The sequence below is a fragment of the Sphaerodactylus townsendi genome, linkage group LG09, assembly GCF_021028975.2.
Source record: "Sphaerodactylus townsendi isolate TG3544 linkage group LG09, MPM_Stown_v2.3, whole genome shotgun sequence".
In the NCBI taxonomy this organism is placed as follows: domain Eukaryota; kingdom Metazoa; phylum Chordata; class Lepidosauria; order Squamata; family Sphaerodactylidae; genus Sphaerodactylus; species Sphaerodactylus townsendi.
The window spans coordinates 70,644,383-70,671,622 of record NC_059433.1 but is presented as its reverse complement, the minus strand read 5'-3'; the positions used below and the strand labels follow the sequence as shown (position 1 = coordinate 70,671,622).

Genomic DNA, 27,240 nt, shown 5'->3' with positions numbered 1-27,240 from the left:
AATAAGCAATAGAAGAACCCAAAACTATCTCATTCGAGTTTGCCTGCCACTGAGAACACCAGAGCTCTACAGCCTAAAACCAAACCGAAGTTGGACACCATGTAATCAAACCCCAGTTTTTGAAAACCACCAGTGTCAGGGCTGTGCCTGATGGCTGGGGGGTGGATGGCGAGACCGGATGAGCCGATTTTATCAGATTTGACGTGTGAAATGTTCCCAGCCTGACAGGGCTTTGTGCTGGGAATCCCTTTGGCTATAGGGGGGCAAAGAACTTTGGGGAATATAGACAAGTAGTTTTGCGCAGGATCTTCAGATTTGTCTTTGCTGATGTTTACTGTTCATCTCGAAATAAAGACTTTAGAGCAAATCTATAGTCTCTATTATTTTTGGACCCGGGGTCTGACACAGTGCCTTTCTATAACGCAGGAGCCGCGACCTCCAGGTTAAGTGGCCGAAAAAGACAGGTGTGAAAGCTATCTGGAAGTGTGCACGTGGTGTTAGCAGAGCTTAGGCCAGTGATGGCGAACCTTTTTGAGACCGAGGTTTCAGTTTAGAAAAAACTGGTTGGCTCCCTCTTCCTCCGCCCCACCCGCTCGAGCAGGAGCCAGCCTGCTCTAGCCTCCAGCAAGTCCCGTGCGCACCGCTCTGTGCCTCTCTAGCATCTCTGCTTCCTCTGCGCCCCCTCCCCCAGGCAGCAGCCACCTGGAACACAGGCACCAGGCCCGCCAGCTGAGTCCTTCCTGCTCACTGCGGTGTGCGCACATTGTGCTCAGTGGCCCAGGCCAGCCTAGATGTGTGTGTGTGTGTGTGGGGGGGGTGATTTTCCACCCCCTACATGACGAACTCTGTGTGCGCGTGCCCACAGAGAGGGCTTCAAGTGCCACCACTGGCACCCGTGCCATAGGTTCGCCATCACTGGCCTAGGCCAACAGATATTTAAGTTGCCGCTTCCAAATGCTGCATATGCAACAGAAGCCATGCTGAACCTAACCTTGTAAAGACTGAATCCCTTTCTTATAACAGGATACTTTGTTTACTGTTATCAGGCACATGCTTAAGCACCATGGAGGACAGCACACCGTTAATGAACAGAGCATTATGGTTGCATCTGCAAGATTGTAGCAAGCCGGGTTTGTAGCTGCATGCGGGAAAAGTATAGGCAGCGGGAAGGTGGAACTTTGGTAGCTTTTTGCCCCACGCACATGTGAACGGGTCATCATGTGACATGCATAAAAAGACCCTATGAGGCCATCCTAAACACAAGTCCGAGACTGCTACAACTTGGGAGTCCCAAAAATATTTAGAAAGCGACACTCCCGGAGGAGCTTTGGATTATGGGAAGAAGAGAGGACAACGGCAGATTCCTTCTCACTGCAAATAGACCCACTACTGCAAATAGATCTTTGTGGTCCTCCAGATCCATTAATCCATAAAAGCTAAATCGTCTCCCAGCAATGGATTCTGCCTCCTTTGCGAGTATCCCTGCTCCCATTATAGGTGGTATTAATGTCATAATATTTAACACTACCTCCCCCCCCCTTAATATACACAAATGAAAACTTTTTCAAGGCTTGTTTACTTAACAATTTTAGCTATTTGATCTGGTTTTTTGGGGAGGGCGGGGTTGAGTTTGTTTTGACCTTCCTTTTTGACCCTAATGTTTAATACTAACATGTCAAACTCGCCTCCTGAGCTTCTTTCTATGTAACGTTTACAAGCTGAAGAAGAGAAGAAGAAGAGTTTGGGTTTATATCCCCCTTTTCTCTCCTGTAGGAGACTCAAAATGGGCTGACAATCTCCTTGCCCTTCCCCCCTCACAACAAACACCCTGTGAGGTAGGTGGGGCCGAGAGAGCTCCGAGAAGCTGTGGCTAGCCCAAGGTCACCCAGCTGGCGTGTGTGGGAGTGCACAGGCTAATCTGAATTAATCCTGCACAGCTCAAGCGGCAGAGTGGGGAATCAAACCCGGTTCCCCAGATTAGAGTGCGCCTGCTCTTAGCCACTACTGCTCCTGGATAGCCCAGCCTAACTTGATCTCGTTAGATCTCAGAAGCTAAGCAGGAACAGTCTTGGTTAGTATTTGGATGGGAGGCCACCAAGGAAAACAGGGGCTGTGACAGAGAGGCAGGCAATGGCAAACCACCTCTGGATGCCTCTTGTCTGGAGAACCCTACTGGGTGGCCATGTCGGCTACCACTTGACAGCACACACAAACAAAATATTTGCAGAACCAGCTTACCCAGTTGGAAAGGAGGCGGCCCCATCTTGCTGCCCAGGGGCGTCCACGTGGCAGACGGCAAAGTGCTGTGTGATCTCCAGCATATCTTCGAAATTGAAGAGGGGGTTGAAGCACGTTTTGTCTTTGGGAAAGGAGGACAGAACAATGAACGTCTATGCCAGGGGTAGGGAACCTGCGGCTCTCCAGATGTTCAGGAACTACAATTCCCATCAGCCCCTACCAGCATGGCCAATTGGCCATGCTGGTGAAAACTGATAATGTAGATTCTAATTTTATCTGGAAACCTGCATCCTAGTCCTATCTGAATATGGAGAAGGGAGACTCATCATGCACAGCCAGAGAATGTGAACACGACTACGTCGGAAGCAGCGCGCAAGAATGTGTAGGAAGTACATACATACGTAGCCTACACATTAATCATGAAGTTACAGCACGAAATACAGTAAAAGAAGAAGAAGAGTTTGGATTTATATCCCCCCTTTCTCTCCTGTTGGAGACTCAAAGGGGCTTACAATCTCCTTGCCCTTCCCCCCTCACAACAAACACCCTGCGAGGTAGGTGGGGCTGAGAGAGCTCCGAGAAGCTGTGACTAGCCCAAGGTCACCCAACTGGCGTGTGTGGGAGTGCACAGGCTAATCTGAATTCCCCAGAGAAGCCTCCACAGCTCAGGCGGCAGAGCTGGGAATCAAACCCGGTTCCTCCAGATTAGATACACAAGCTCTTAACCTCCTACGCCACTGCTGCTCCAAATAAACGTATTTAAAGTCATCAGTTATCTCAGATAAATTTTTTGCAACTGATGCAGAATAATCTGCATCTGAATTGTCCAGAACAAAATGTTTAATTTCTGTTCATCTGCTAGGCCATCACATTGCTTGAGGAGTTGTGCCCAATATTTTGCCCTTACGTTCTCCTTTTTTGAGCAGTAGAACTATGCATGTACTAACGTTCCCACGAGTAGTGTCTGATAAAACCCAAGTGTGAACAAATTTCACAAGTTCAGAGGAGCTTATTAGGTGGAACTCCTGACCCAACTCCTATTTTGGCTTAATTTAACTTGCCCAGTTTACACATAAGTAGTGTTGAAGTTCCAAAATAAGTGAAACAAGAATGCCCCTGCCACGCCCCCAGAATGCCCTCGCCACACCCCCACAGGGGCACGCGCCTGGTGTATTGCTCCCCCTCGCTCCCTTGGTGCTATGCCTCTGGTATGAGACTTAAGAAAAGCTAAGAACCCAAAGCTGGCTTTAATAGAGGGTCTTTTTAAATATGTGAACAAACTATGCCAGAAAACTGAGTTTAGAAAAAAATATGTAGAGCATGTATCTTGTTCTATCCTTGAGCCAGATGATCCATTTCCTGAATCTGTATCCCAAATGAAGACTGCGGTCTTAAATTTGGTTTCTTCTACACCTTAATGTTAGGACTTTTCCATCTCTGGTGCCTTCTCTCCCTCTCTTTCCAATCCTCTTCCACAAGGACTCACAAGTAGATCACCGGAACTCAGGGAAGCTATGCTGGATAGATCAAAGATCCATACACTCCAAGATCCGGTTTTCAATAGTGGCCAGCCATGCCATATGTTAGATCACAAGAAGGATCCCTCACACTTAACTTCTGACTGCTCCCCAACATTACAAAGTCAGAGGCATTTCATCTCTGAAGCTGGACATCCCATTTAGCTGCTGTGGATGGCGATCAACCGTAGATAGATTCTACATGCATCCCCGCTCCTTGTTTAAAATAATTTAAGCCAGAAGCCATTTCTACATCTTGGGGCTATAAGAACCACAGGTCAGTCACAAGTTGTGTGATATAATACTTCTGAGGTAAATTATTTTTGTTCATGGCGGCTAACAAAATTCTACCCAGCCCAGGGGTTTCTTGTGTAAGCACACACGTTGCTTGAACTAGGCCAAGCTGCGGAATGCAAAGCAGTTGAAGTTGGAATAAGCGGCTCGTCGTGCACACTAAGATATGAGAGAAAGGTAGAACTATGAGCAGTAGAACTATGCATGTACTAACGTTTCTACGAGTGGTCCGTAGACCTGCAACCACACTTACGATTTAGTCCGATGTCATGGTATGTCAGGATGGCAGGCCTGTTCCCTCTCGGAGTCCCACACATGGTGACATGGACAGATCCATGCACCGTTTCAACATCTTGTTCCTGCAGGAGGGAAGGACCGTTAGTTTTTTTGTTTGTTTACACCCCTCTTACTGGTCAGCCAAAGAAACATACAAAAATCTTTCACCTCCAACAAATGCTTCAAGCACTCCAAATGCATCAAACCCTCTTAGATTGCTACTCTGGAACATATTCACTAGTTCTGTCTGTTAACTGGTTCTGTTATGTCCAGCAGTAAAATACTGACTTGTAACATCGTAGGCTGGGGCTTCAAAGTTGCAGAGCCCACACGGTGCAGTGTGTAAAGAATAGGGTCTCTAACCTGGAGAACCGGGTTTGATTCCCCACTCCTCCACGTGAGTGGTGGACTCTTACCTGGCGAACTGGATTTTTTTCTCGGCTTCTATATATGAAGCCTGATGGGTGACCTTTGGCCCATCACAGTTCCCTCAGAACTCTCTCAGCCCCACCTACCTCACCAGGTGTCTGTTGTAGGGAGAGGGAGGGAAAGGAGCTTGTAAGTCCCTTTGGGTCTCCTTACAGGAGAGAGAGGTGGGGTATAAATCCAAACTCTTCTTCAACTCTTCAGAATTATTTAGCCAGAGGAGGGAAATATCTTGGTCAGGCTTTCTGGCTGTGTACACACCAGCACACATAGTACCCAGAATGTTCAGACTCAACAAAAATATCAGAGCATGTGTTTGTCCTCTGTTTCACAAGGAAACAGACTATTAAAAATACTGCAAAAAGCTCTATACTATCAGTCATGTTTCATCATGCTGAAAATATATCTGGTTCTACTGTATCACTCTACTCTGAACTGATCAGACCTTACCTAGAATACTGTGTTCAGTTCTGGGCATCGCAATGTAAGAAGGATATTGACAAGTTGGAATGCGTCCAGAGGAGGGCAACCAAAATGCAAAAGGTCTGGAATCTATGCCCTACGAAGAGAGACTTGGGGAGCTGGGGATGTTTAGTCTGGAGATGCGAAGGTTAAGGGGGGACATGATATGTTTAGCTATGTTTAAATATTTGAAGGGATGTCATGTTGGTGAGGGAGCAAGCTTGTTTTCTGCAGCTCCAGAGACTAGGACCAGGAGTAATGGATTCAAGGTGCAGGAAAAGAGATTCCACCTAAACATTAGGAAGAACTTTCTGACCATAAGGGCTGTTTGGAAGTGGAATTCACTGCCTCGGCGAGTGGTGGAGTCTCCTTCTTTGGAGGTTTTTAAAGAGAGGCTGGATGACTCTATGTCAGGAGTGCTTTGATTGTGTGTCCCTGCATTGCAGGGGGTTGGACTTGATGGTCCTTGGGGGTATCTTCCAACTCTATGATTCTATTTTAGGCCCAGAGCAAACTATGTAGCAACCTTGCCAAAGCAGATCTCTGTGTGGTCAATGCTTGTATTGGGGAGGCCACTGGAAAACAATATGTGTATCAACTCGGGTTCCCAAGAGAAAAGGTAAGACATAAGCAATGAATAAAAGGTCTACTTCGGGAGTTGTAGGAGACTAATCAGTATGCTTCTGCATGCTGAGCACGTTTGAGATTTATTTCAGAATTTTAGAGTTTGCAGTAGGTGAACGAAAATTATTCTCTTCCGCTTCTAGACTGAAACACAGTCTTAAAATGCACGTCTGAAAGTAGGAGATCTGCAATGCGGGGAAATATCGTTTGTACTGTTGTGGATTAATACATGGATTATTAGAAAGCCGTCGGACAGGGTAGATGAAAGGGACAGAGAATGCATACAAGTCTTGAAAATCTCTGGTAAATTTTACAGATAAATGATAGGGATCTGTTCTACTAATATATACATTCATTGATCCTTATTTCAGGACCTTCTTCTAAATTTGCCACGAATGCTCCGGATACCTGAACCATTTACAACTTGCTCTCAAACAATGTGAGATGGACAGTTCAAAAAGCCTGTTATAAAACTGTTGATCAAAACCATCAACTTTTAGAGACCAGATTAGATCACTTAAAAGTACCCTACAGGCAGTGGTGGGATCCAAAAATTTTACTAACAGGTTCCGATGGTGGTGGGATTCAAACAGCAGCGCCGCCGCACACACGCCCCTCCAGTCCCTATTGGGCAGGGAGATTGCTTTAGTAACCCCTTCTCGGCACTCGGAAAAAAATTAGCAACCACTTCTAGAGAAGTGGTGAGAACTGGTTGGATCCCACCTCTGCCTACAGCACTATGCAACGGATTGGATCCAGGCTAATTTGACAATTTTTGCGGTCTCCCCCCACTTCCACGCAGATCCTCTAATAAATTCGTAAAGGCCCCCTATTTCTCAGGATCAGCATTTTGCGGAAGGCAGGGAAGTTCCATTTTGCCACTAGAAAACGTTAATTCCGATCCAAGCAAAATGTTTGCACAAAGTACTTACACTTTGCCACATATAAGCAACCTTAAAACGTGACGCTCTTTCAGAACCGCATAATCGGGAATGAGACGTTCAACCAACCGGCCGCAAAACTATCCCACAATAAAAGGGTTCTTCCCATCCCAAGTTAGTATTATATGAAAGCACTTCAGTAAATAGGTGCTTGAAACCTGAATTATCCCCTACGCTTTCCTTCCCGCTCCCACTGAAATACTTACAGCATTCAGTAACAAATAGGCCGTATCCTCAACGTCCAGCACCATTTTTAGACAGTGCAGTTTGATATTGATTGCGAGGAGCCCGGCGAGAAAAAAATAAGGGTCGGGTTTTTTTCTTGGGAGTCTGGTAAGCTGGGTTATATAGCCGAGCCGCTCTGCCTAAGCCCACGCCTCCCGCAAAGCATCTCCGAAAGAAAAAAAAACAACTGACACAAACTAGTTCAGAAGGACGTCATGATTAAGTAGGATTTAAGACAGGTTTGACCGCAAGAACCCATTCCATATAGTACAGACAACTGGAGTGGGGTGGGTGGGGGAGGGCGGCTGGGCAGAGGGATGGCAGGAAGGAAACAATAAGGACCTTTCCAGATAATGCAGCTGGCATCTTCTGGGCTGCCTTGAGCACAGGGGTGAGTTTTTCACACCAGTGGACCAAGAATAGCTTTGCTGCTCGAAGACAGTGGAGCTCCAGCTAATTCGGGGTAATTAAATGAGACGTCGACGAGCATCGCTTTAAGGACTAACAAAACGCCGTTCCAGCACCAGATTTTGGTGCAGACGGTTTTCTTTGCCAGAGGCGACGCAGGGGCGCTCTACTAGGCACACTTTTATACAGGAAAGAAGAAGAAGAAGAAGAAGAAGAAGAAGAAGAAGAAGAAGAAGAAGAAGAAGAAGAAGAAGACGAAGAAGAAGACGAAGACGAAGACGAAGAAGAAGACGAAGAAGAAGAAGAAGACGAAGACGAGTTGGATTTATATCCCCTCTTTCTCTCCTGTAGGAGATTCAAAGGGGGTTACAATCTCCTTTCCCTTCCCCCCCCCCACAACAAACACCCTGTGAGGTAGGTGGGGCTGAAGAAGAGAAGAAGAGTTTGGATTTATATCCCCCCTTTCTCTCCTGCAGGAGACTCAAAGGAGCTTACAATCTCCTTGCCCTTCCCCCCTCACAACAAACACCCTGTGAGGTAGGTGGGGCTGAGAAAGCTCTGAGAAGCTGTGACTAGCCCAAGGTCACCCAGCTGGCGTGTGAGGGAGTGTACAGGCTAATCTGAATTCCCCAGATAAGCCTCCACAGCTCAGGTGGCAGAGCTGGGAATCAAACCCGGTTCCTCCAGATTAGATACACGAGCTCTTAACCTCCTACGCCACTGCTGCTGAGAGAGTTCCGAAGAACTGTGACTAGCCCAAGATCACCCAGCTGATGTGTGCTGGCATGCACAAGATAATCTGAATTCTTCAGATAAGCCTCCACAGCCCAGGCGGCAGAGCGGGGAATCAAACCCGGTTCCTCTAGATTAGATTACACCTGATCTCAACCACTACGCCCCTGCTGCTCTCAAGAGTTCCCTGACACACATCACAGAGAGGGGCCAATCCCTGGATCCGTAGCAATATCAGGCTCAGTGATTTCAATCAAACCCCGTTATTGACTGACGACAGCATGGCCTTAGAAAAAGCCAGTTCTAAAGAATGGCTTCCCAAGTACCCTTTTTTATGCCCCCCAAGATGCCCTCTTCCCTTCACTCCCCCAGAGGCATCGAAGCAAGCATTACAGAACAGGAATGTGAAAGCCGGTAACTCTCAAGGCCACAGGAAGGGCTATCAGTCCAACTGGCGCGTGGGCACACTCTACATTACTACAGGTTACAAAGCACAAAGGAAGAAGGAAACCGACGGTAGAGAAAACCCATTACCATGATAGAAACCAGGACCCTCGTTTGATGCCCAGTGTGCCGTCCGACACATTGCCAGCATAAGAGCAGATGGTGTCTGGAGCTCTGGGGACCTTCAATTTGACAGGTGAACTAATTCGTTTGTTGTGTCTGTCACACACTGTGTCCCGTGATGCACTGTGATCCCTCTGTAACCAACCCCTCTGAAGATGTCAGCCACAGATGCAGGTGAAACGTTAGGAACAAGATCTACCAGACCACGGCCACACAGCCCGGAAAACCCACCAGAACCAGTTGAATCCGGCCATGAATGCCTTCGACAATACAGAGTTTGGGCTCATTTTTTGACCCACTAGTTTTGGAAAATATCTAGGATCAGTAAGTGTGGGCCTGCCTTTCAGCATTATTAGAAGCCACCTCTTCATTTCCCCGTCCCCCCTTTTCTTCGTTTCCCTCTTTCTTTCACTCTTTCACTCTTTCTTTCACTCTTTTTCTCTTTCTTTCTTTCACTCTTTTTCTCTTTCTTTCACTCTTTCTTTCTTTTTCTTTTTCTCTTTTTCTCTTTCTTTTTCTCTTTTTCTCTTTCTTTCTTTCTCTCTCTCTCTCTCTTTTTTCCTTCTCTTTCCTATTTCAATTTTTTGCGGAAAAATATTTTTTCAATAAATTGTTTACAGCTTGGTTGTTTACTGTGGTACAAATATTATCTTCTAGTGTTGTGAGGCACTCTAGAGTTTGCTGCGGGATAAAAAAAAAGTCAAATCGTCGTCGTGGTCAATGTCACCCAGCTTCATGAACTTTCAGTGGGGAGGGAGGGGGCAGCTGACAGCTTAACCGCAGCTTTTTTAAGATGCCCCCGCTGGTGTCGGAGAGACACACTCCCACAGATGACACAGAAGCGAAGAGATTGCATGGTGAGCTGCTTACCAAAAGGAATGCAGCTATGGCGGGTCAGGATGTACTGCGCCAAGAGATTAGCTTGCGCTAACCTCTAGAGGTCAGGATATACCTTGGGACTACCAGTTTAAATTATTTATAAACCCGGCACATGAACGGCTCCCACCAACCTTCTTGGAATAAACTGGGCTGTCAGGGGGGGGGAAGTAAATATGCGCACATACTATGCTGAACGAGCGTTGCTTTTACACACAACTGCATAAGTGTCTGAGTGTTATAAGTGAGAGGAGGATGCCAATGGGGGGAGAAAGACCCAGGCAAGCGGGTAGTCATGTGGAATTGGCAGTCCTCAGTAAAGACCCAAGGTCAATAATCTCTGATACGGACTCCGATATTCCTGCACAGTTAAAAACAAACAGAAACAAATCAACTTTTTTGGGATAGCTGTAGCTTTCAGTGTTAAGCAGTTGCCTTGAAACAAGATTTCAGGTTATGTCCACATGCCCGCCACTGTGGCCTGCTGTGGCATGCATGTAAGATATGCCTCCATCATACATGCCTGTAACAAATGTCTCCAATTCCATATGTTTGGGGGAGGCCCATCTCTCTCTTACTATGTATGAATCAAAGCATGCATCAATAGTACTGTCCCCTCCTGGCCTTGGGATCGGGCGCCATATATTATTGCTGCTGCTGCGTTTTATGGTTATAGATTTGTAAATTGTTTTAAATTACCCTAGTTTTTATGTGTAAAATGTTGTTTTTAGCCTGTTGTGTTTAATGTTATTATGTATTGTTGTTGCAGGCCTGCTGTAAGCCACCCAGAGCCCTTCAGGGATGGGCGGTTTAAAATCTAATAAATAAATAAATAAATAAATAAATAAATAAATAAATAAAATGGAGCGCAGAGTATAAACTGGCTAGTTTGGTCTCAGCTTCAGTACAAAGATGTTGGACTTTTAGATAACTTTAAGCGGGGGGAAAGGTAATTGTAGCTATAGAGTCCAGCTGCCTTTGGGCTATTGTGGATTTTCCAGGTTGTGTGGCTATGGCCGTTTCCGCACGGGCAGAAAATGACGGCCTGGAGACGGTAAAAACACCGTCTCCAGGCCGCCATTCTACGAGCGCGCTGCAAGCGCAGCAGCGCCAGCCCTCGATGCCGCCATACGGCCTGGAGGCGGCGTTTCCCCAGGCGCTTCCTGCGCTCTTTTGAGAAGCGCCGCGGTGTCTGCTGCCGAGCAAACGGCAGCGGCTTCACGGCGCCTCCCCCACCCGGCACTCACCTTGTCCCTGGGCCTCCGGTACGTCGCCGAGGCCTGGGGACATGCCCCTGCCCTGCGCCGCTCGAGCAGGCGCGCAGGGCCAGGGGCGTGTCCCAGGCCTCAGCGACACCGGACAGGGATGCCAAATCGCGGGCGCCGGCGCTCCGCGGCGCCGGCTGCCCGCCTCTTCCCGGGACCGTCCATGCGGACGGTCCCAGCATCTTCGGGTCGGCGCGAGAAGCTGCCGTGCGGAAACGGCCTATGATCTGGTAGTTTTTGTCCCAAACGTTTCACCCGCATCTACAGCTGGTATTTTAGCAATAAAAACTACCAGACCGTGCATGACCACACAACCCGGAAAACCCACAACAGCTAGTCGATTCTGGCCTTCGACAAAATCCTTCGACAATACATCCAACTGCTCCCTTCGTGAACTATGGTGTTGATAATTAAAGACTGTTCGATTGTGAGCTGAACACTTTCCCATCTAAGAGCAAGAGGTTTCTCACTAAGGGATGCGAGAGAACGCTAAATAAACACCCCAAACCAAAATCTTTTTCACCAGAACAAAGTTTCCAGCTTCACAATAAGACTAAGCTAGAGACACACCAGTATGATTTTAGCAAGAATTTCTTCCCAAATGTGTTACATGCCGAAAACAGATGGCAGCCCATCCTAATCAACAACAGCGTTGCACTAAGAGGCTCTTTACTGACCGATCTGTATTAAAATACTGTATTGGAAAAAAAAATCCAAGGTACACTAATCCGATAGAAGGATAAAGACGAATGGGCCATCTGTTCATGCTTCTCTCAATTTTGAACAGGAATGTTCTCGCTCGGCTGTCTAAATAACTGCATGCAATTGTTGAATAAACAGAAAGGGCCATCACGTTTGGAACTACAGCCATTAAACAGTCCGACTGACAGCAATTTTCATTAGCAGATAAATTTTTTAATGCCAATTCCAAATGAACATCAAGAGAAACTCACCGGTGGCTACACGTTCTGAGACCAGCTTCTTTACTTGGCAAAAATCATGTGTCACTAACCTGGCCTGTCTGAAATGCCATCGCAATGCATGTTTTGTTCATATATTCCCACACCAACAGGGTCTCCTAAGTCTCTCTGCCCAAGGTCAGTTCACGCAATGCATGTTCATCACTGTTCAATGGCATCCACCGGTCACTTCCACGCATGAAGAAGCAGATATTTGACTGGACACCACAGACAGTACCTTTTGTCTCAGTTGATGCCCATTTCGGCATAACACTTTTTAAACTGAGTCCATTCGTCTTTTCAGCTGCAGCCAGAGATAAAGTGGTGCATATACACGGGAGAAGACTGTTCACAGACTGCGCAAACAGAAGCTGGTGCTGTCCATGGTCCCACGACAATCTGCCCAGCACCCTGTTTAAAGGCGAACGAATGGCAGCTCATGCTCAGGTAAGACAGGAGAAATCCTGATGGACTCCTAAGCAGTGCTACAGGAAATGGTTGAAGGGCCCATGAAAGAAGGAGTTAATAGTTGTCATACTGTGGGAAGTGAGCCATGCTTTATTTATGAATTTATTTATTGCATTTATATCCCGCCAATTCTCCTAGGACAGGGGTCTGCAACCTGCGGCTCTCCTGATGTTCATGGACTACAAATCCCATCAGCTTTTGGGGTATGCTGATGGGATTTGTAGTCCATGAACATCTGGAGTCCATGATGGAGCCCATGTAGTCCATGAACATTTCATTTATATCCCGCCAATTCTCCTAGGACAGGGGTCTGCAACCTGTGGCTCTCCAGTTGTTCATGGACTACAAATCCCATCAGCATGGCAGGGGCTGATGGGATTTGTAGTCCATGAACATCTGGAGAGCCGCAGGTTGCAGATCCCTGTCCTAGGAGGACTCAGGGCAGCTTGCAGATAAAAGCAACGAAACAGTACACATTGCAATAAATAGTATGTATAAAATATAACATTAATGTATAAGTATGTATAAAATATAACATTAAAATTATAAAAACAAATTACAAACAGATGACATAACAGTCTATCTGGGGACATAAAACAGATAAAAACAGATGCGCACAATGTTTTAGAACAGTGGTTCTCAAAGTGGAAGGTATTGCCCCCAGGGGGGATGGTGGTAGAATTATCTAGGGAGTCAGTAAGAAGGGGGCAGCAGGGGGGAGCTGGAGGTTAGCCCCCTCAATTGTGTTGTTCATTTATTCACCGTAGATCAACCTACGGCACCATGCTAGCAAATCGGGCAAAATTTTGTTTCCCTGACGTTGAAAACCTGGTATCGCTGCGACAAGTTCATCCATTTGGTTGAACTAAACTAAAAAGTTTCAATTAGATTTTGAACAGAAGTGCAATTAACTGATACTAGTTTTGATTTCATTGTTATTATTTTCCTTAGTGAGTCACGCAAGCCGCCATTTTGAATAATGTTTTTAAAGGGGCAGTGGGCACTGGGGACCAGTTTATGGAACCGAGGGAGCAATGGGGGCACTGGGGACCAGTTTATGGAACCGAAAAACCTTGGAAACCCCTGATCTAGTATATACACAGTATTCCTTGAAGCATGGGCGTATAGAGGTAGCCATACCCCAAAAGCAGTGAATAAACTGGACATTCATATTTTAGGTAATATGTTACAGCCAGCTTTTGTTTGCTGTTAGCCATCTATTCAACTATTTAACAACGTTTCAGAGTTCAGGCCAGAATCTTTTGGATTAGTAACATCACCTGCCTAAACAGACAACGTGCTCTATTCAAATGTCTATATTTGAGTAACAAAGCAGATGTTCCCTGACTCTGTGGAGCAATAAAGGCAAGCACGTTATGGAGGGCATTAAAAATATGGCAACTGATCAAGAACAGAGAGTAAGACTAAGTCAAATATCGTAATTTCCATTACAGTCCTTCATGTTGCAGGGTGTCTGTCAAAAAGGGGAGGTCTACGTTGTCAGGAATATTTACCTTCGCATGAATTATTTTTATCTTAAGTGTTTACTTATTCCATCTAGATAGATTTCACTCAAACAGGCACAGATCTTGAGGGAAACACACCATTTTCCAAAATGCGCCGAAAAAGAAATTAGCAGTTGTCCAGCATTCCGTTGACTTTGGATTCTCAGGCACGAAACGTGTCTAACATCCCCACACAATCAGATCTTCCACTTCAAGAAGATCCTATTGGTAATGACCGTTTTCTCTACCTTCATGTGATGAGGGGGCCAGAATTAAATTCATACTATTAATCCAAAATTCAGAAGAAGAAGAAGAAGAAGAAGAGTTTGGATTTATATCCCCCTTTTCTCTCCTGAGGGAGACTCAAAGGGGCTTACAATCTCCTTCCCCTTGCTCCCTCACAACAAACACCCTGTGAGGTAGGTGGGGCTGAGAGAGCTCTGAGAAGCAGAGCTATTAATGATTGATGGGACAGATCTGTGACAGGGCAGTACCAATTTCAATTGACTAAAGGGGGCTGGCATGATGGAATGGTCCTCCTTTTTAAAAAAATGGTCCTAAAAACAGAACATTTTCTTGACATCTTGTGTTCCAGTGTGGAGAACCTCTGTTGTAAGATGAAGCATACAGTACTTCAAGGTCGCAGCTGTGTGGGAAGCGGTATAGACCAGACACGGGTTTATGACCTTCAGTAAGAAGCAGATTTAAGTAGCTTGGATTTCCAGGTAAAAGGTACATCACAAGCTTGACTGGCATGGTGTCCTCCAGGAAGCTATTTATGGCATCTTTAATGCTATTACATGTGCACAGTCTACGGCAGAAGGGATGCTAAGCGCTCATCCGTTTTTGGAGTTCTTCATGGTAGCGGATACAACGCTCTAGGGAAATTGAGCTTCTTTAAGTATGGACACTTTCCCTCTCCCATCCTTCTGTGTGGAGACTTCAACTCGGCCTGTTTGGCCCACTGTATGGCACTTAAACGACATAATGTGATAGAGGAAAAAATTCCTTTTGAAAATGGATGAGGGGGAGGAAAAATGGCTGAAGGGGAGGTTGGGTGACTAAGGGCCATGTGTTTGATGGGGCAGAAAAACAAAGACCATTTCAACATGAACACACGCTCAAGGGAAGCTGGCTCAGGCACAGATTGAAAAAAAATGTGGTAAAGGGGCTAGGGAAAACAATGGAGGAAAAAAGAGGAAAAAATGGGCAGAATTAAAAGGTTTGTGTGTGTGTGTGTGTGGGGGAGAAATAGCATTTACTGGCAAGACACATTGTAAACAGCTTCTGAGGAAAAGGCCTCCATCTTATTGTTCTTAAGCAGCAGTGGCATAGGAGGTTAAGAGCTCGTGTATCTAATCTGGAGGAACCGGGTTTGATTCCCAGCTCTGCCGCCTGAGCTGTGGAGGCTTATCTGGAGAATTCAGATTAGCCTGTACACTCCCACACACGCCAGCTGGGTGACCTTGGGCTAGTCACAGCTTCTCGGAGCTCTCTCAGCCCCACCTACCTCACAGGGTGTTTGTTGTGAGGGGGGAAGGGAAAGGAGATTGTCAGCCCCTTTGAGTCTCCTACAGGAGAGAAAGGGGGGATATAAATCTTCTTCTTCTTCTTAAATGGGCTACTGCATTCATCTCTTGCTCTTCACAACACGACTTGTTACACAATACGACATGGCTGCCCACCTGGAAATTGGCCCACTTCTTCCTTCACAGGGCAGTGGAAGACACAGTTCATGGGCGGAACACCTTAAATTCTTCAGGGGGTTATAATCAGAGCTGGAAAGCTGTGAGCAATGCCAAGGGGGAACTGATTCAAACATATTCCAAACCATCCTTTTATAAAATCAAGAGCACCATGGGGAGAAAGGTTATAGCTAAAGATATCCAAGGGGGACCAGAGGCGTAGCCAGGGGGGAAGCGCCTGGTACACAGGTGCGCTCTCCGCCCCGCCCCCGCCACCACAGGGGCACGCGCCCAGTGCGTTGAACCCCCCGCCCCCTTGGAAGAAGAAGAGTTGGATTTATATCCCCCCTTTCTCTCCTGTAAGGAGACTCAAAGGGGCTTACAAACTCCTTTCCTTCCTCCCCTCACAACAAACACCCTGTGAAGTAGGTGGGGCTGAATGAGCTGCAAAGAACTGTGACTAGCCCAAGGTCACCCAGCTGGCGTGTGTGGGAGTGTACAGGCTAATCTGAATTCCCCAGATAAGCCTCCACAGCTCAAGCGGCAGAGCGGGGAATCAAACCCGGTTCCTCCAGATTACACCTGCTCTTAACCACTACGCCACTGTTGCTGCGCCTCTGAGGGGGACAAGCAAGCCTTAAAAGTGGTAAAAGCTAAAATGATGAAATGTGATTGATCACCCTCATTCTGCCACAAACAAATTAAACTGGTTTGAAGCTTAGACCTGGCCAAGAAATAAGCCACCGCTGATCAAGAACTCCTCCCTGTTGGGTTATTTTGAACAGTACCAAAGGCAGGGATCGACGACCAGATCAAACAAAGATTTGAGCCAAATTCCCAGCAACAACAGAAGTCGCCCAGGTCCTGGCTCACAGCGCTGTTTTGGTCTGGTCGCCGTTCCTTAGCTTTGATAATAAAAGAACAAGTATTTGGCCAGCAGTGTTGTTTTTCTTACGCAGATCTGAGGTTCAGCAGTTCAAACCCAACAACGTAGGGGAGGTCAACAGAAAAACAAGGTTTTTCTCTCACAATACTAGAACCAGGGGGCATTCATTGAAAATGCTGGGGGGAAGAATTAGGACTAATAAAAGGAAACACTTCTTCACACAACGTGTGATTGGTGTTTGGAATATGCTGCCACAGGAGGTGGTGATGGCCACTAACCTGGATAGCTTTCAAAAGGGCTTGGACAGATTTATGGAGAAGTCGATCTATGGCTACCAATCTTGATCCTCCTTGATCTCAGATTGCAAATGCCTTAGCAGACCAGGTGCTCAGGAGCAGCAGCAGCAGCAGCAGCAGGCCATTGCTTTCACCTCCTGCACGTGAGCTCCCAAAGGCACCTGGTGGGCCACTGCGAGTAGCAGAGGGATGGACTAGATGGACTCTGGTCTGATCCAGCAGGCTAGTTCTTATGTTCTTAAGGTTGGAAGAAGGCAGGTGTATGCAAAGAGATCAGGGCACATAAGTCTGCCTTGTAAAAAAAGATGTTAGTAGGGTTGCATATACCTCCGCCACAGAACTCAATGTGCCGGACCATCTTTCTTGCAGAATGCCCTGCCTGGGTCCTAGTGCCTCCCTATCCCTGTTTTCCCCCTGCCCCTTTCCATTTGAAAGTAAAAATACATATTGGCATTCAGTTTAATTATACAAAATACCATGTTCAGTAGTGCACAAAATAATGATTTTAACTAAGGCAGCACATAAAAATGAATGATGATTCTCACATTCTTTTGGGACTATATTCTAAAGCGGAAGCATACAATTTTCTCAACTGTTGTAGCACAGCTGATCGGACCAACATCTTTTCCTGAGACATGGTATAGGCACTTGCCCTTATCATAGTAAGTTTCCCCATCAAGGGAGGTTGTGACAGCTTCAGTATCACATTGCAATAACATTTTATAATTTTTTTCCAAATAAATGTCTCAAGTCTCCACTGATTAATTGTTCAAAAGTCACCTTCCTTCTTAATTGAACACCTTCTTTGGCTCTGGATTCTCTCAATTTTGATACCATTTAATGCTGTAATAACCATGGAATAGTCTTTCCTTTATTTTTGACTGTTTGCCAAGGTTTTCTTTTTCCTACATTATCCATCACATCCTCCTAAGTTATGTAATCAGTTTTCTTCCTTGTACTATTATCGCAGTAAAGCGATCAACTGGAGGCGTCAAAGAAGTTGATGGACTTATTCTGTTTCTGCATTGAAACCATATTCTTCACAAACCATCTTTCAAAACATGACTTACATCTTGAGTTTAAGTTGTTCTTAATTACTTCTTAATCCATAAATCTTAAACAATCCGCTAAGGAATAGAACGTCCGACGACGAATCCGCAGCCAATGGGTGGGCTGGACTCACAAAGTGTGTCCTGCTCATTCATTGGCTACAAGTTCGTCTCCCCACATTCCATCCCTTAGCAGCCCTTAGCGGCCCACCCTAGAATCCATTTTATTAAGCTGTAAAATGGGCTTGTCTGCTAGTAGTTACACACTCCTTCTTTAGTATCCATTATTTCCAGCCCTGCCTTCCTTCAATTTTGATCAGCAACCCAATCAGGCACCCAGACTAGCATGGCCCTTGATGGTACAATTTAATTTCAGGGACAGCTAAAGTTCCCCTTTCCCCCCATCTTTCAACAATGAATCTTACTCTTGGCTTCTTTCCATTTCATATAAGATTATAGATTGACATTTTTTTAAAAAGTCCTCTCCTACGTAAATTGGTCACATTTGGGCTATAGGTAGGATTTGAACATGCTAGACCAGTGATGGCGAACCTATGGCTCGGGTGCCAGAGGTGGCACTCTGAGCCCTCTCTGTGGGCACACACACACAGAGTTCATCATGTGGGCGGCGGAAAATCACACACACACACACACATCTAGGCTGGCCTGGGCCTCTGAGCACACACTGCAGTGAGCAGGGAGGACTCGGCTGGTGGGCCTGGTGCCTGTGCTCTGGGTGGCTGCTGCCCGAGGGGGGGGGGGCGCAGAGGAGGCAGAGATCCTAGAGAGGCACAGAGCGGTGCGCACAGGACTTGCTGGACGCTACAGCAGGCTGGCCCCTGCTCGAGCGGGTGGGGCGGAGGAAGAGGGAACCAACCGGTTTTTTCTAAACTAAAACCTCAGCATTCAGGTTAAATTGCCGGGTTGGCACTTTGCGATAAATAAGTGGGTTTGGGTTGCAGTTTGGGCACTCGGTCTCAAAAAGGTTCGCCATCACTGTGCTAGACTGCTGGCACTGCATTATGACATGATGTCTCATCTCTCCATCTAACTCACTTGTTGGGATTCAGTTGGGATGCTGTGAAAAATAAATGGCTTGGGTGGTTCAAGAAGACCCCCAAGATTGCTGGGGGGGATGAAGCCAATATCAGAGATGCATAATAGAAGCAACCATTTGCTGATGCATAGGAAGAATTGAGTTTGGATTTATACCACACTTTTCTCAACCATAAGCAGGATCAAAGCAGCTTACAAACCCCTTTCCTCCCTCTCCCCACAACAGACACCTTGTGAGAGGTGAGGCTAAGAAAGTTCTGGGAGAGCTAGGACTGGCCCAAGGTCAGTCAGCAGGCTTCATGTGGAGGAGCGGGGAAACAAACCTGGGGCTTCAGATTATGGGGCTTCAGAAAGGTATCTTCAATTGTACTTGCAGTCCTATCATTCATAGCACAAACAGACAGCACGGTCCAGAACATAAAAGGAAATTAACAAGGAGCCAAATCTGAATTTAGTTTTCTACAACATGGAAAACACACTTACCTGGACACCAAAGTGGGAAAGAAGATTTGTGATCACCTAGAAAAAATATTGAACAATATCACCATTACAGATAAAGTTCCAAAGAATCTGGAAGCTGTGATCTAACTTTTACATGCAAACACTGCAGGTATTTAATTCTGGTCTTGGCTGTTGAAAAATTTGTTTCCAGATCAAAGTTCTTTTTTTTCACATTTGTACTTTTCAGATCATGAGTTTGGGGTCAACTGACGTCTGTGAGGACACGGAAGCTACTCACGGGCGCGCAACAAGTGTGTCCCGTCATTCCATTCACCAACAGCATTGCAAATCACCACATTCCTGTCGCATCTGCCCAAGTTGTACCAGAGCAAAGATCGTGAAGGCAGAGGCGTACTGAGAGAAAAGGCCCCCCGGAGCAACACCTGCCCAAGGGCCCCCTCTTTGTGCCCCACTTACCACAGCTGGGAGCCTGCCGCCCCTGGCCGAGGGGTGCCCGGCGGGCCCGCAGCAGGCTCCCAGCCCAGCTGCTCCTTTAGGTCACGTGGGGTGTACAATTTTGCAACCCCCCACGTGACCTAATGGGTGGAGCCCGGGGTCAATTGATCCCTCCATGTCCTTCTTGCAGATACGCCCATGCAGGCCAACAACGGGGAACTAGGTGGTCAATAGAACCAGCCCTGAGGGCCAAAATCTCTCCTACTCCTCAGCAAAAACATCTTCAGACATTATTTCAGGAAATGTGACAAATGAACATTACTCCTCCTGGTCACTATGACTACTCCCAGGCACAACAGCATGACACAGTGGACTACTAGCATCTCAGAAGACAGACAGACCTGGGTTCAGAGGTGGGATCCAGCAGGTTCTCACAGGTTCCCGAGAGTAGGTTACTAATTATTTGTGTGTGCCAAGAGGGGGTTACTAATGGGTGATTTTGCCACGTGATTTTTGCCTTAGTTACGCCCCTCCTCTCAGCAATAGTCTGCAGAACTTGAAGCAGTCTAGCAGGAGGTGCACCGGCGTGCGTGGCAGCCTGCACCTGCATGCATTCGTTTCCCACCCAAGGACCGGCGCAGTGGCTGCATCCTTGCCACAGCCCCGCCCAGGAATGCCCCACCCCCAGAATGCCCGGCCACACCCCCGTCGTGCTCCGCCCAGCTCCATTGGCGCTACGCCACAGTTTGAATCCCACCACCATGGGAACCTGTTACTAAAATTTTTGGATCCCACCACTGCGTGGGTTCCTTGCTGAGTCGCAAGATAGCATTTCTGCTCTACACCCAAGTAGGAAGTACTGAGGGCAGTCACTCAGCTCTGCTTACCTCATCTTTCTCTACCAGAGGTTTCGCTTCAGCCAGATGTGTTTCCTTCATTCCCCCCGACATTGTCAGTAGCTGGTACCTAAATAAAGAAATCAGTCATATTAACTGCGACTAATATTTGCAACACAAAAGACATGATTTCTATATCCGTGCAGTTGTGTTCTCTTCACACAAAGCTTGGGATAGCTTGAAGGTCAGCAATTTTTTGATCGTGCATTTTTAATAAATAATTACAAGGAGAACTATGAATCTGGCAATTGTTAGTTCACTAGAGATTTTCTGTTAGGGAAAGACTCAGTTTGGGGGTAGGGCTTGGACAGAATTTAAAATGGGGGGGGGAAATGTACATTATGCTTACACAAAGGGTTGCCAACTTCCAGGGTAGGCCTGGAGATATTCTGGAATTAAAGCTATTCTCCAGAACTCGGTTCCCCTGGAGAAAATGGCTGCTTTGGACGATGCTTTCTATGGCGTTACAGCAGGCTGAGATCCTGCACCAAACCCCACCCCCTCCAGGCTCCACCCACAAATCTCCAGGAATTACCCAATCCAGAGTTGGTAACACAACCAAAATTCAGTCATTAATTATAAACTCCAACAATGTGCTTCAATTGGGCCTAACTCACTGTAATAAGTTGTCCACCTCAACCGACTCAGTTCCAAATATGCTGAATGTACAGAGGAACTAGATTTTGTTCCCTGCTCATAGGGAACTTTATGGAGCGCCGGTAAAGCAATCAGTTCCCAAACGAACATCTATGCAGAAGTGGTGAGATAAATAAATGGGATATGGGCAGAGGTGGGATCCAGCAGGTTCTCACAGGTTCCTGAGAGTAGGTTACTAATTAGTTGTGTGTGCCGAGAGGGGGTTACTAATGGGTGGTTTTGCCACGTGATTTTTGCCTTTGTTACGCCCCTCCTCTCAGCAGTAGCGCGCAGAACTTGAAGCAGTCTAGCAGGAGGTGCACCGGCGTGTGTGGCAGCCTGCGCCTGCGTGCATTCGTTTCCCGCCCAAGGACCGGCGCAGCGGCTGCGTCCTTGCCACAGCCCCGCCCAGGAATGCCCCGCCCCAAATGCCCAGACACGCCCCTGTCGTGCCCCGCCCAGCCCCATTGGTGCTACGCCACAGTTTGAATCCCACCACCATGGGAACCTGTTACTAAAATTTTTGGATCTCACCACTGGATATGGGCAGCGGTGGGATTCAGCCGGTTCACACCACTTCCGCAGAACCGGTTGTTAAAATGGTGCTTGTAAACCACCAGTTGTTAAATTATTTGAATCCCACCACTGGAACCAGTTGTTAAATTATTTGAATCCCACTTCAGGTCAGCAGATTCAAGCCCGTATTATGACCGTCTAATCATTTTGAGAAACAAACTTGTTCCTAACCAATTTCCGGAAGCTTGGTAAATCTGTAACTTTTCCTCGCCGCATTGCCTTATGAAAGCAAACTGTTCTCAGAGTACTGAAACTTTTGGTTAGCTCAATTGCAAAACCCCGAGACCTGGTCCTTACATAATTGGAAAACCATTTCCATCAACAAGAAGGCAAGATACAAAGTTCATTGCAGCCGCTGCCACGGGCAAATTAAGATTTTAGAGTCAAACAAGGTTTTCTTCCTCGCCTCTGCCAATTTACCATGTTGGAAGGTCGGAAGGTCTTTTAGCACAATAGGCTGCTTACGTAGAGGCAGGAGGTTCCAACCAACTTCTGTCTCATTAAATACAACCCCGGCCAATTTAGTTAAAGGCTCAAACTGTTGAACTTGTTAGAACAATTAAGAAACTTTAATCGCAGGGCAACATTTTTGATGAATTTGGTCACTCCGCTGCCAAGCCGGAAGGGAAGAAAAGACCCTTTTGCCAACATTATTCATGTTTGAATCTGAAAATCTCCTATTCAGATTTCCCCAGAACACTCACATCACTGCCACTTATAAAGTTTGCACTGGCTGTGGTGGTTTCCTGGGCCGATTGGCTTATTCACTTGAACATATCGCTGGCAACTTCAGAAGCATGCTACAGTAAAGAAGAAAAAGAGCTGGATTTAGATCCCCTCTTTCTCTCCTGCAAGGAGACTCAAAGGGGCTTACGAGCTCCTTACAACAAACACTCTGTGAGGTAGGTGGGGCTGAGAGAGCTCCGAAAAGCTGTGACTAGCCCAAGGTCACCCAGCTGGCGTGTGTTGGAGTGCACAGCTAATCTGAATTCCCCAGATAAGCCTCCACAGCTCAGGCGGCAGAGCGGGTTCCTCTAGATCAGGGGTAGGGAACCTGCGGCTCTCCAGATGTTCAGGAACTACAATTCCCATCAGCCCCTACCAGCATGGCCAATTGGCCATGCTGACAGAGGCTGATGGGAATTGTAGTTCCTGAACATCTGGAGAGCCGCAGGTTCCCTACCCCTGCTCTAGATTAATCCGGTTCCTCTAGATTAGAGTACACCTGCTCTTAACCACTACGCCACTGAGGGCAAAACATGGACCCTGTCACACAATCACTCCACACTGTGTTATGGAATGAAACATCTCACCATGGCCTACCTCTGAAGTTGCCAGCCATAGATGTGGGCAAACATTAGGAGCAAAAACTACGAGACCCCTGCCACAGAACCCGGAAAACCCACAACTGCTGGTTGATTCTGGCCGTGAATGCCTTTGACAATGCAAAGCTTGCACTGTTCGACTGTGAAGACATTTCTATGCTTACACCTGGACAGGGCTTGGACCCCCATCTCTGCCTTGTAATCTGTCAAAATCTCTTCCTTCTCCCCCTTGCCACAATTAGCAAAGCAAGAGAAGGGGATCGCCATGTCTGCAAATCCCTTTTCCCGTTATTCTGCTGCTTCAAAGAAAACTACATACATCCTGCAGCTGCTGCTGAACCCAAAGAACCAAGGATTTGGCTTTCCAGCTATGGCCAGAGAAGATGTTCTACTGCTTTTACACATAGGGGTTTACAGGAATTTTGAGGCGAACGAGAAGAGCAACGGCTGTGCAGAAATCACTGCGCCAATGAACAGATGCTATCTTTCCATCCTACCAATGAACAAGCCACCCCTGATCAGCTGACATCTTCATGCGGTACAATGAGCAGTGCATCCACACTCAAATTGGCTCCGCCCCTGTAAGAAAGGCTCACAAGACTGTTGCCCCCTCTCCAATTTTACCCTCTCTTCACAAAGTAAGGTTGTGAAAGTGGCCCGTTGTCGCCCAGCACATTTCCAAGGAAGAGTGGGAATTGTGAACCTGGATTTCCTGAATCAGAGAGTTGGAAGAGACCCCAAGGGCCGTCGAGTCCAACCCCCTGCAATGCGGGAACGCACAATCAAAACACTCCTGACAGATGGCCATCCAGCCTCTCTTTAAAAGCCTCCAAAGGAGACTCCACCACACTCCCAGGTAGTGCATTCCACTGTCACTGAATCCTAATCCAGCAAACCAGCAACATTGGTCTCAGACATCTCCGAGCACCGAAACCCAGACATTTAGGGTTTTCTTCTAATTTTTGACTGTTATTCCTTGCCAGTGATGGACAATAAACTAATCGGACGGTAATTGGAAGGGAGCAAAAAATCTCCCTTTTTGAAGACAGGAATTATAATCGCATGGGTCCAATCTGAAGGTACAAGAGCTGTTTGATTAACGGATGTAAAAAGAGCTGCTAGTACCGGGGACCACCAGTCAACAAAGTTCTTAAATAACTCTGGGGGGAACCCGTCGGGTCCTGGAGCCTTGTGGTCCTTTAATTTAAGCACAATTTCACGCACTTCTTCTGCACAGACAGGGGGCCACTCTGGACTGTCGTTTATGTAGGCAGAAACGTGCAAATTAGGAAAATGAAGGGTCTCATTAAAAACATCAAGGAAATATTTCTGCCAGATATGACTGGGTATACAAGCTGCGTGGAAACTAAGTGAACCTGAGTCATTGGATACAAGGGACCAAAACTTCCTTGAGTCGTTACAGTTTATTGCCTGTACAAGTTGCTCCCAGTGATCATTTAGTAGTATCAATTTACGTTCTTTGAGAATACTATGAAGTTGGTTCTTTAGGGAGAAGTATGTACCCAAGGTGTTACTACAGGAGGTATCTCTAAAGATTGCATATGTCTCCCGTAAGAGTCCCTTTGTGCGATAGTATTCATCATTTAGTACTAGGTCATGTCGACTTCTTGATTTGGTTCTTTCCACATGACTGGTGGTCGTAGTAGTGGCAATAATCTCCTGCGTTTGCTCTTCAAATGTGCGTGAAAAACAAACAGGATTAATAGTTTGAAGAGGGAGTGATCTTAGGGCAATGAGCTTATGGGAATAAAGTATGGTGCTGACTCACCGAGTATAATCTTTAGGCCAACTCATTCTAACAATTTGTAACGGGCTAGCTGGTTTAGCCTCAGAAAAGGAGTGGTTTATTGATATGGTGATAGTTAGTGGTAGATGATCGCTCATATGATTAAACCAATCTGAAATTCTTTAACATGTTTCCTGATCTTAGAGGATACTAGGACCTTGTCAGGAGCACTGCACCCTCTTTTTGAGAGATATGTAAATTCACCTGATCCGTTAAAATTGGTCAAGCCATTTAAAATAGTCAGATTAAAACTGATACAAAATTTAAACAAATAAACTCCAGCTACATTAATTGTCTTGTCTTTAGATATTCTAGATAGACAGCAGCCCTCTGGTAAGAACTCTGGGTCAACCCCAACAGCATCATATAGGGCCTGTTCATTTCCCCCCAGTCTGGCATTAAAATCTCCAGCTACTATGAAGTCAGCTGAAAGGAATTTCACCAGTAACTCTTCAAAATAGTTACCAAAATCATGCCATTGGTTGGATAACTCGAGTCTATCTGTAAGTGGAGGTAAATATACATTTGTTAAAATTGTGTTAAAATGTTCATTAGTTAACAGAACAGATTGTGCAAATTTGGAAGCTGCTGGGAGAACCTTCACATGGACATCAAAGTTAGAGTTAATTAGTATTGATAAACCTGCTTGGGCCCTTCCTTTTAAATTTGCTTTAAAGGCTGGGACACAATATGATAAAAAACCCGGGAGAAAGATCTGAGATGCAGACCAAGTCTCCTGCAGCAAGATAACATCATAGCCCGTTAACATTTCCCTAAACTCAGGTCTTGCAACTTTGTTGTTCCAACCCGCAATGTTCCAGGATACTAAACGAATTTGGGAAGGGAAATTGGCATCGAGGGGCTGGCGTCAGTCCAGTTCTATAAGTTTCTCCAGGGATTTGTTGGCATCTAAGAAAACGCAACAGTTATTTGTAGCACTGGATCTGGAGTCTCCATTATTGTGCACTTCAATGATCTCCGTTCCTTCTATATCTCCATCTGGTGAAGATCTAATTGCCGAAGAAGCTGAGGGGTGAGGTTTCTCCATCAGTTCACTCAGCTCTTGGGCCCAGGTTTTTCCCTTTGTATCCTGTTGAGATCCCAATTGCAAGTCTTTAAAGAGATGAAAGTCCAACTCATAATCCATCTGAGGTAACTCTAAGGAATGTTGAGGAGCCAACTGAGAAGGGATGCAGAGGTCTTCCATAACAGTGGAGGCAGGCAGAGTCTTAGGAGGGCAAATGTATAGTTCTTGAGAGATTTTGTTCCCATAAGGCTCAGAAGGTGTTGTCTGTTCTAAATTAGTTTGTTCCAACAAGTGATTCCTGGTGTGGTCCCATTTCCCTGGGCTATGGTTAAGATCCTGTGCCATAGAATGAAGAGAGGGATCCCTGGGGTTGACCTCAAACTGAACTTCGCCCATCAGTTTCCTGTTTGCAGATGTATCGGGCAATTCCAAATCAGGATTAAGTCTCCTTTTTTGAGAGGTTTGGAACTAATGGAGACACAATAATATTATGAAAAACCCGTGAGGGAAGAATGCCTTTGCTCTTAAGAGTAATCCTACGTTTCCACAGTTCTTTTGTAATAACTGGTGAAACAAATGTTAGTAGTACTCTCTGATGGTCATTCAGGTAATTTGAAGCATTGATTGATTCTACTGAGATCAGATCTATCTCCTTTGCTCTGATTTTAAGTAACACACTTAGATGGCGTTTAGCTAGACTCAAAGAGTTCCAGACAGGCAAGCAGCCATTATAGTAGAAAATATTGAGACAGATTTTATTGTTCTCAAGTATCAGTTGTTGATAGTTAACATGCTGGGTATTAAAGGTACTCTGAAAAATTGAGCCAGATTTGTTTGCATTTAAAGGTGAATGATGCAGATGGTTCTGTCAACTTTAGTTCACCCTTGTTCTCTGTTCTGTGAGAGCTGAATCCATAGCATGTTGCTCAGAAGATTGTTTACACAATGAGTCTAAGTTCATTTGGATCTTTTTAATTTCACTGTAAATGTTGCTAAGAGTTCTAGCAACAAGATTGCAAAGAGAGGCAGTGTCAGACACACTTCTCAGACATGCCTTGCATGTTATATCTCCTTCCCTGGAGGTGGGTTGTGATGTCGTAGCCAGCTCCTCTGAGTCTAAGTTAATGGGGCTCCTCGTGGGTAAGCTCAAGCTTGAGACAGCATTGTTAGTGACTCCCACTGTTCCACCTTCATTTTCAGAGGGGGCAAGGGGTGTGTTTCCTCCAGAGTCAAAGGGGAGAACCGATTTGATGTTGAAATAGTAAATGTAAGCGGAGTCTCACCCTGAGGTAACAGAAAATCGTCTATTTTTTGTTGCTTG

The 27,240-nt window shown here is 46.1% G+C and overlaps 1 protein-coding gene across 2 annotated transcripts in view; it reads right to left on the bottom strand.

The window, feature by feature from the left end:
* Positions 1–27,240, bottom strand: part of NDRG1 (N-myc downstream regulated 1) — a 67,254-nt gene that overhangs the window by 22,554 nt on the left and 17,460 nt on the right. Inside the window, exons 2-5 of one of the 2 annotated variants that reach the window (XM_048507658.1) lie at positions 20,540–20,618; positions 19,239–19,274; positions 4,303–4,408; positions 2,239–2,359 (exon numbers count right to left, since the gene is read on the bottom strand). In XM_048507658.1, coding sequence (XP_048363615.1) covers positions 2,239–2,359; positions 4,303–4,408; positions 19,239–19,274; positions 20,540–20,602 — 326 coding nt within the window. In that variant the 5' untranslated portion in view covers positions 20,603–20,618. Of the gene's footprint in view, positions 1–2,238; positions 2,360–4,302; positions 4,409–6,984; positions 7,111–19,238; positions 19,275–20,539; positions 20,619–27,240 lie in introns of those variants that run through there. The other variant, XM_048507659.1, reaches the window with a different exon arrangement.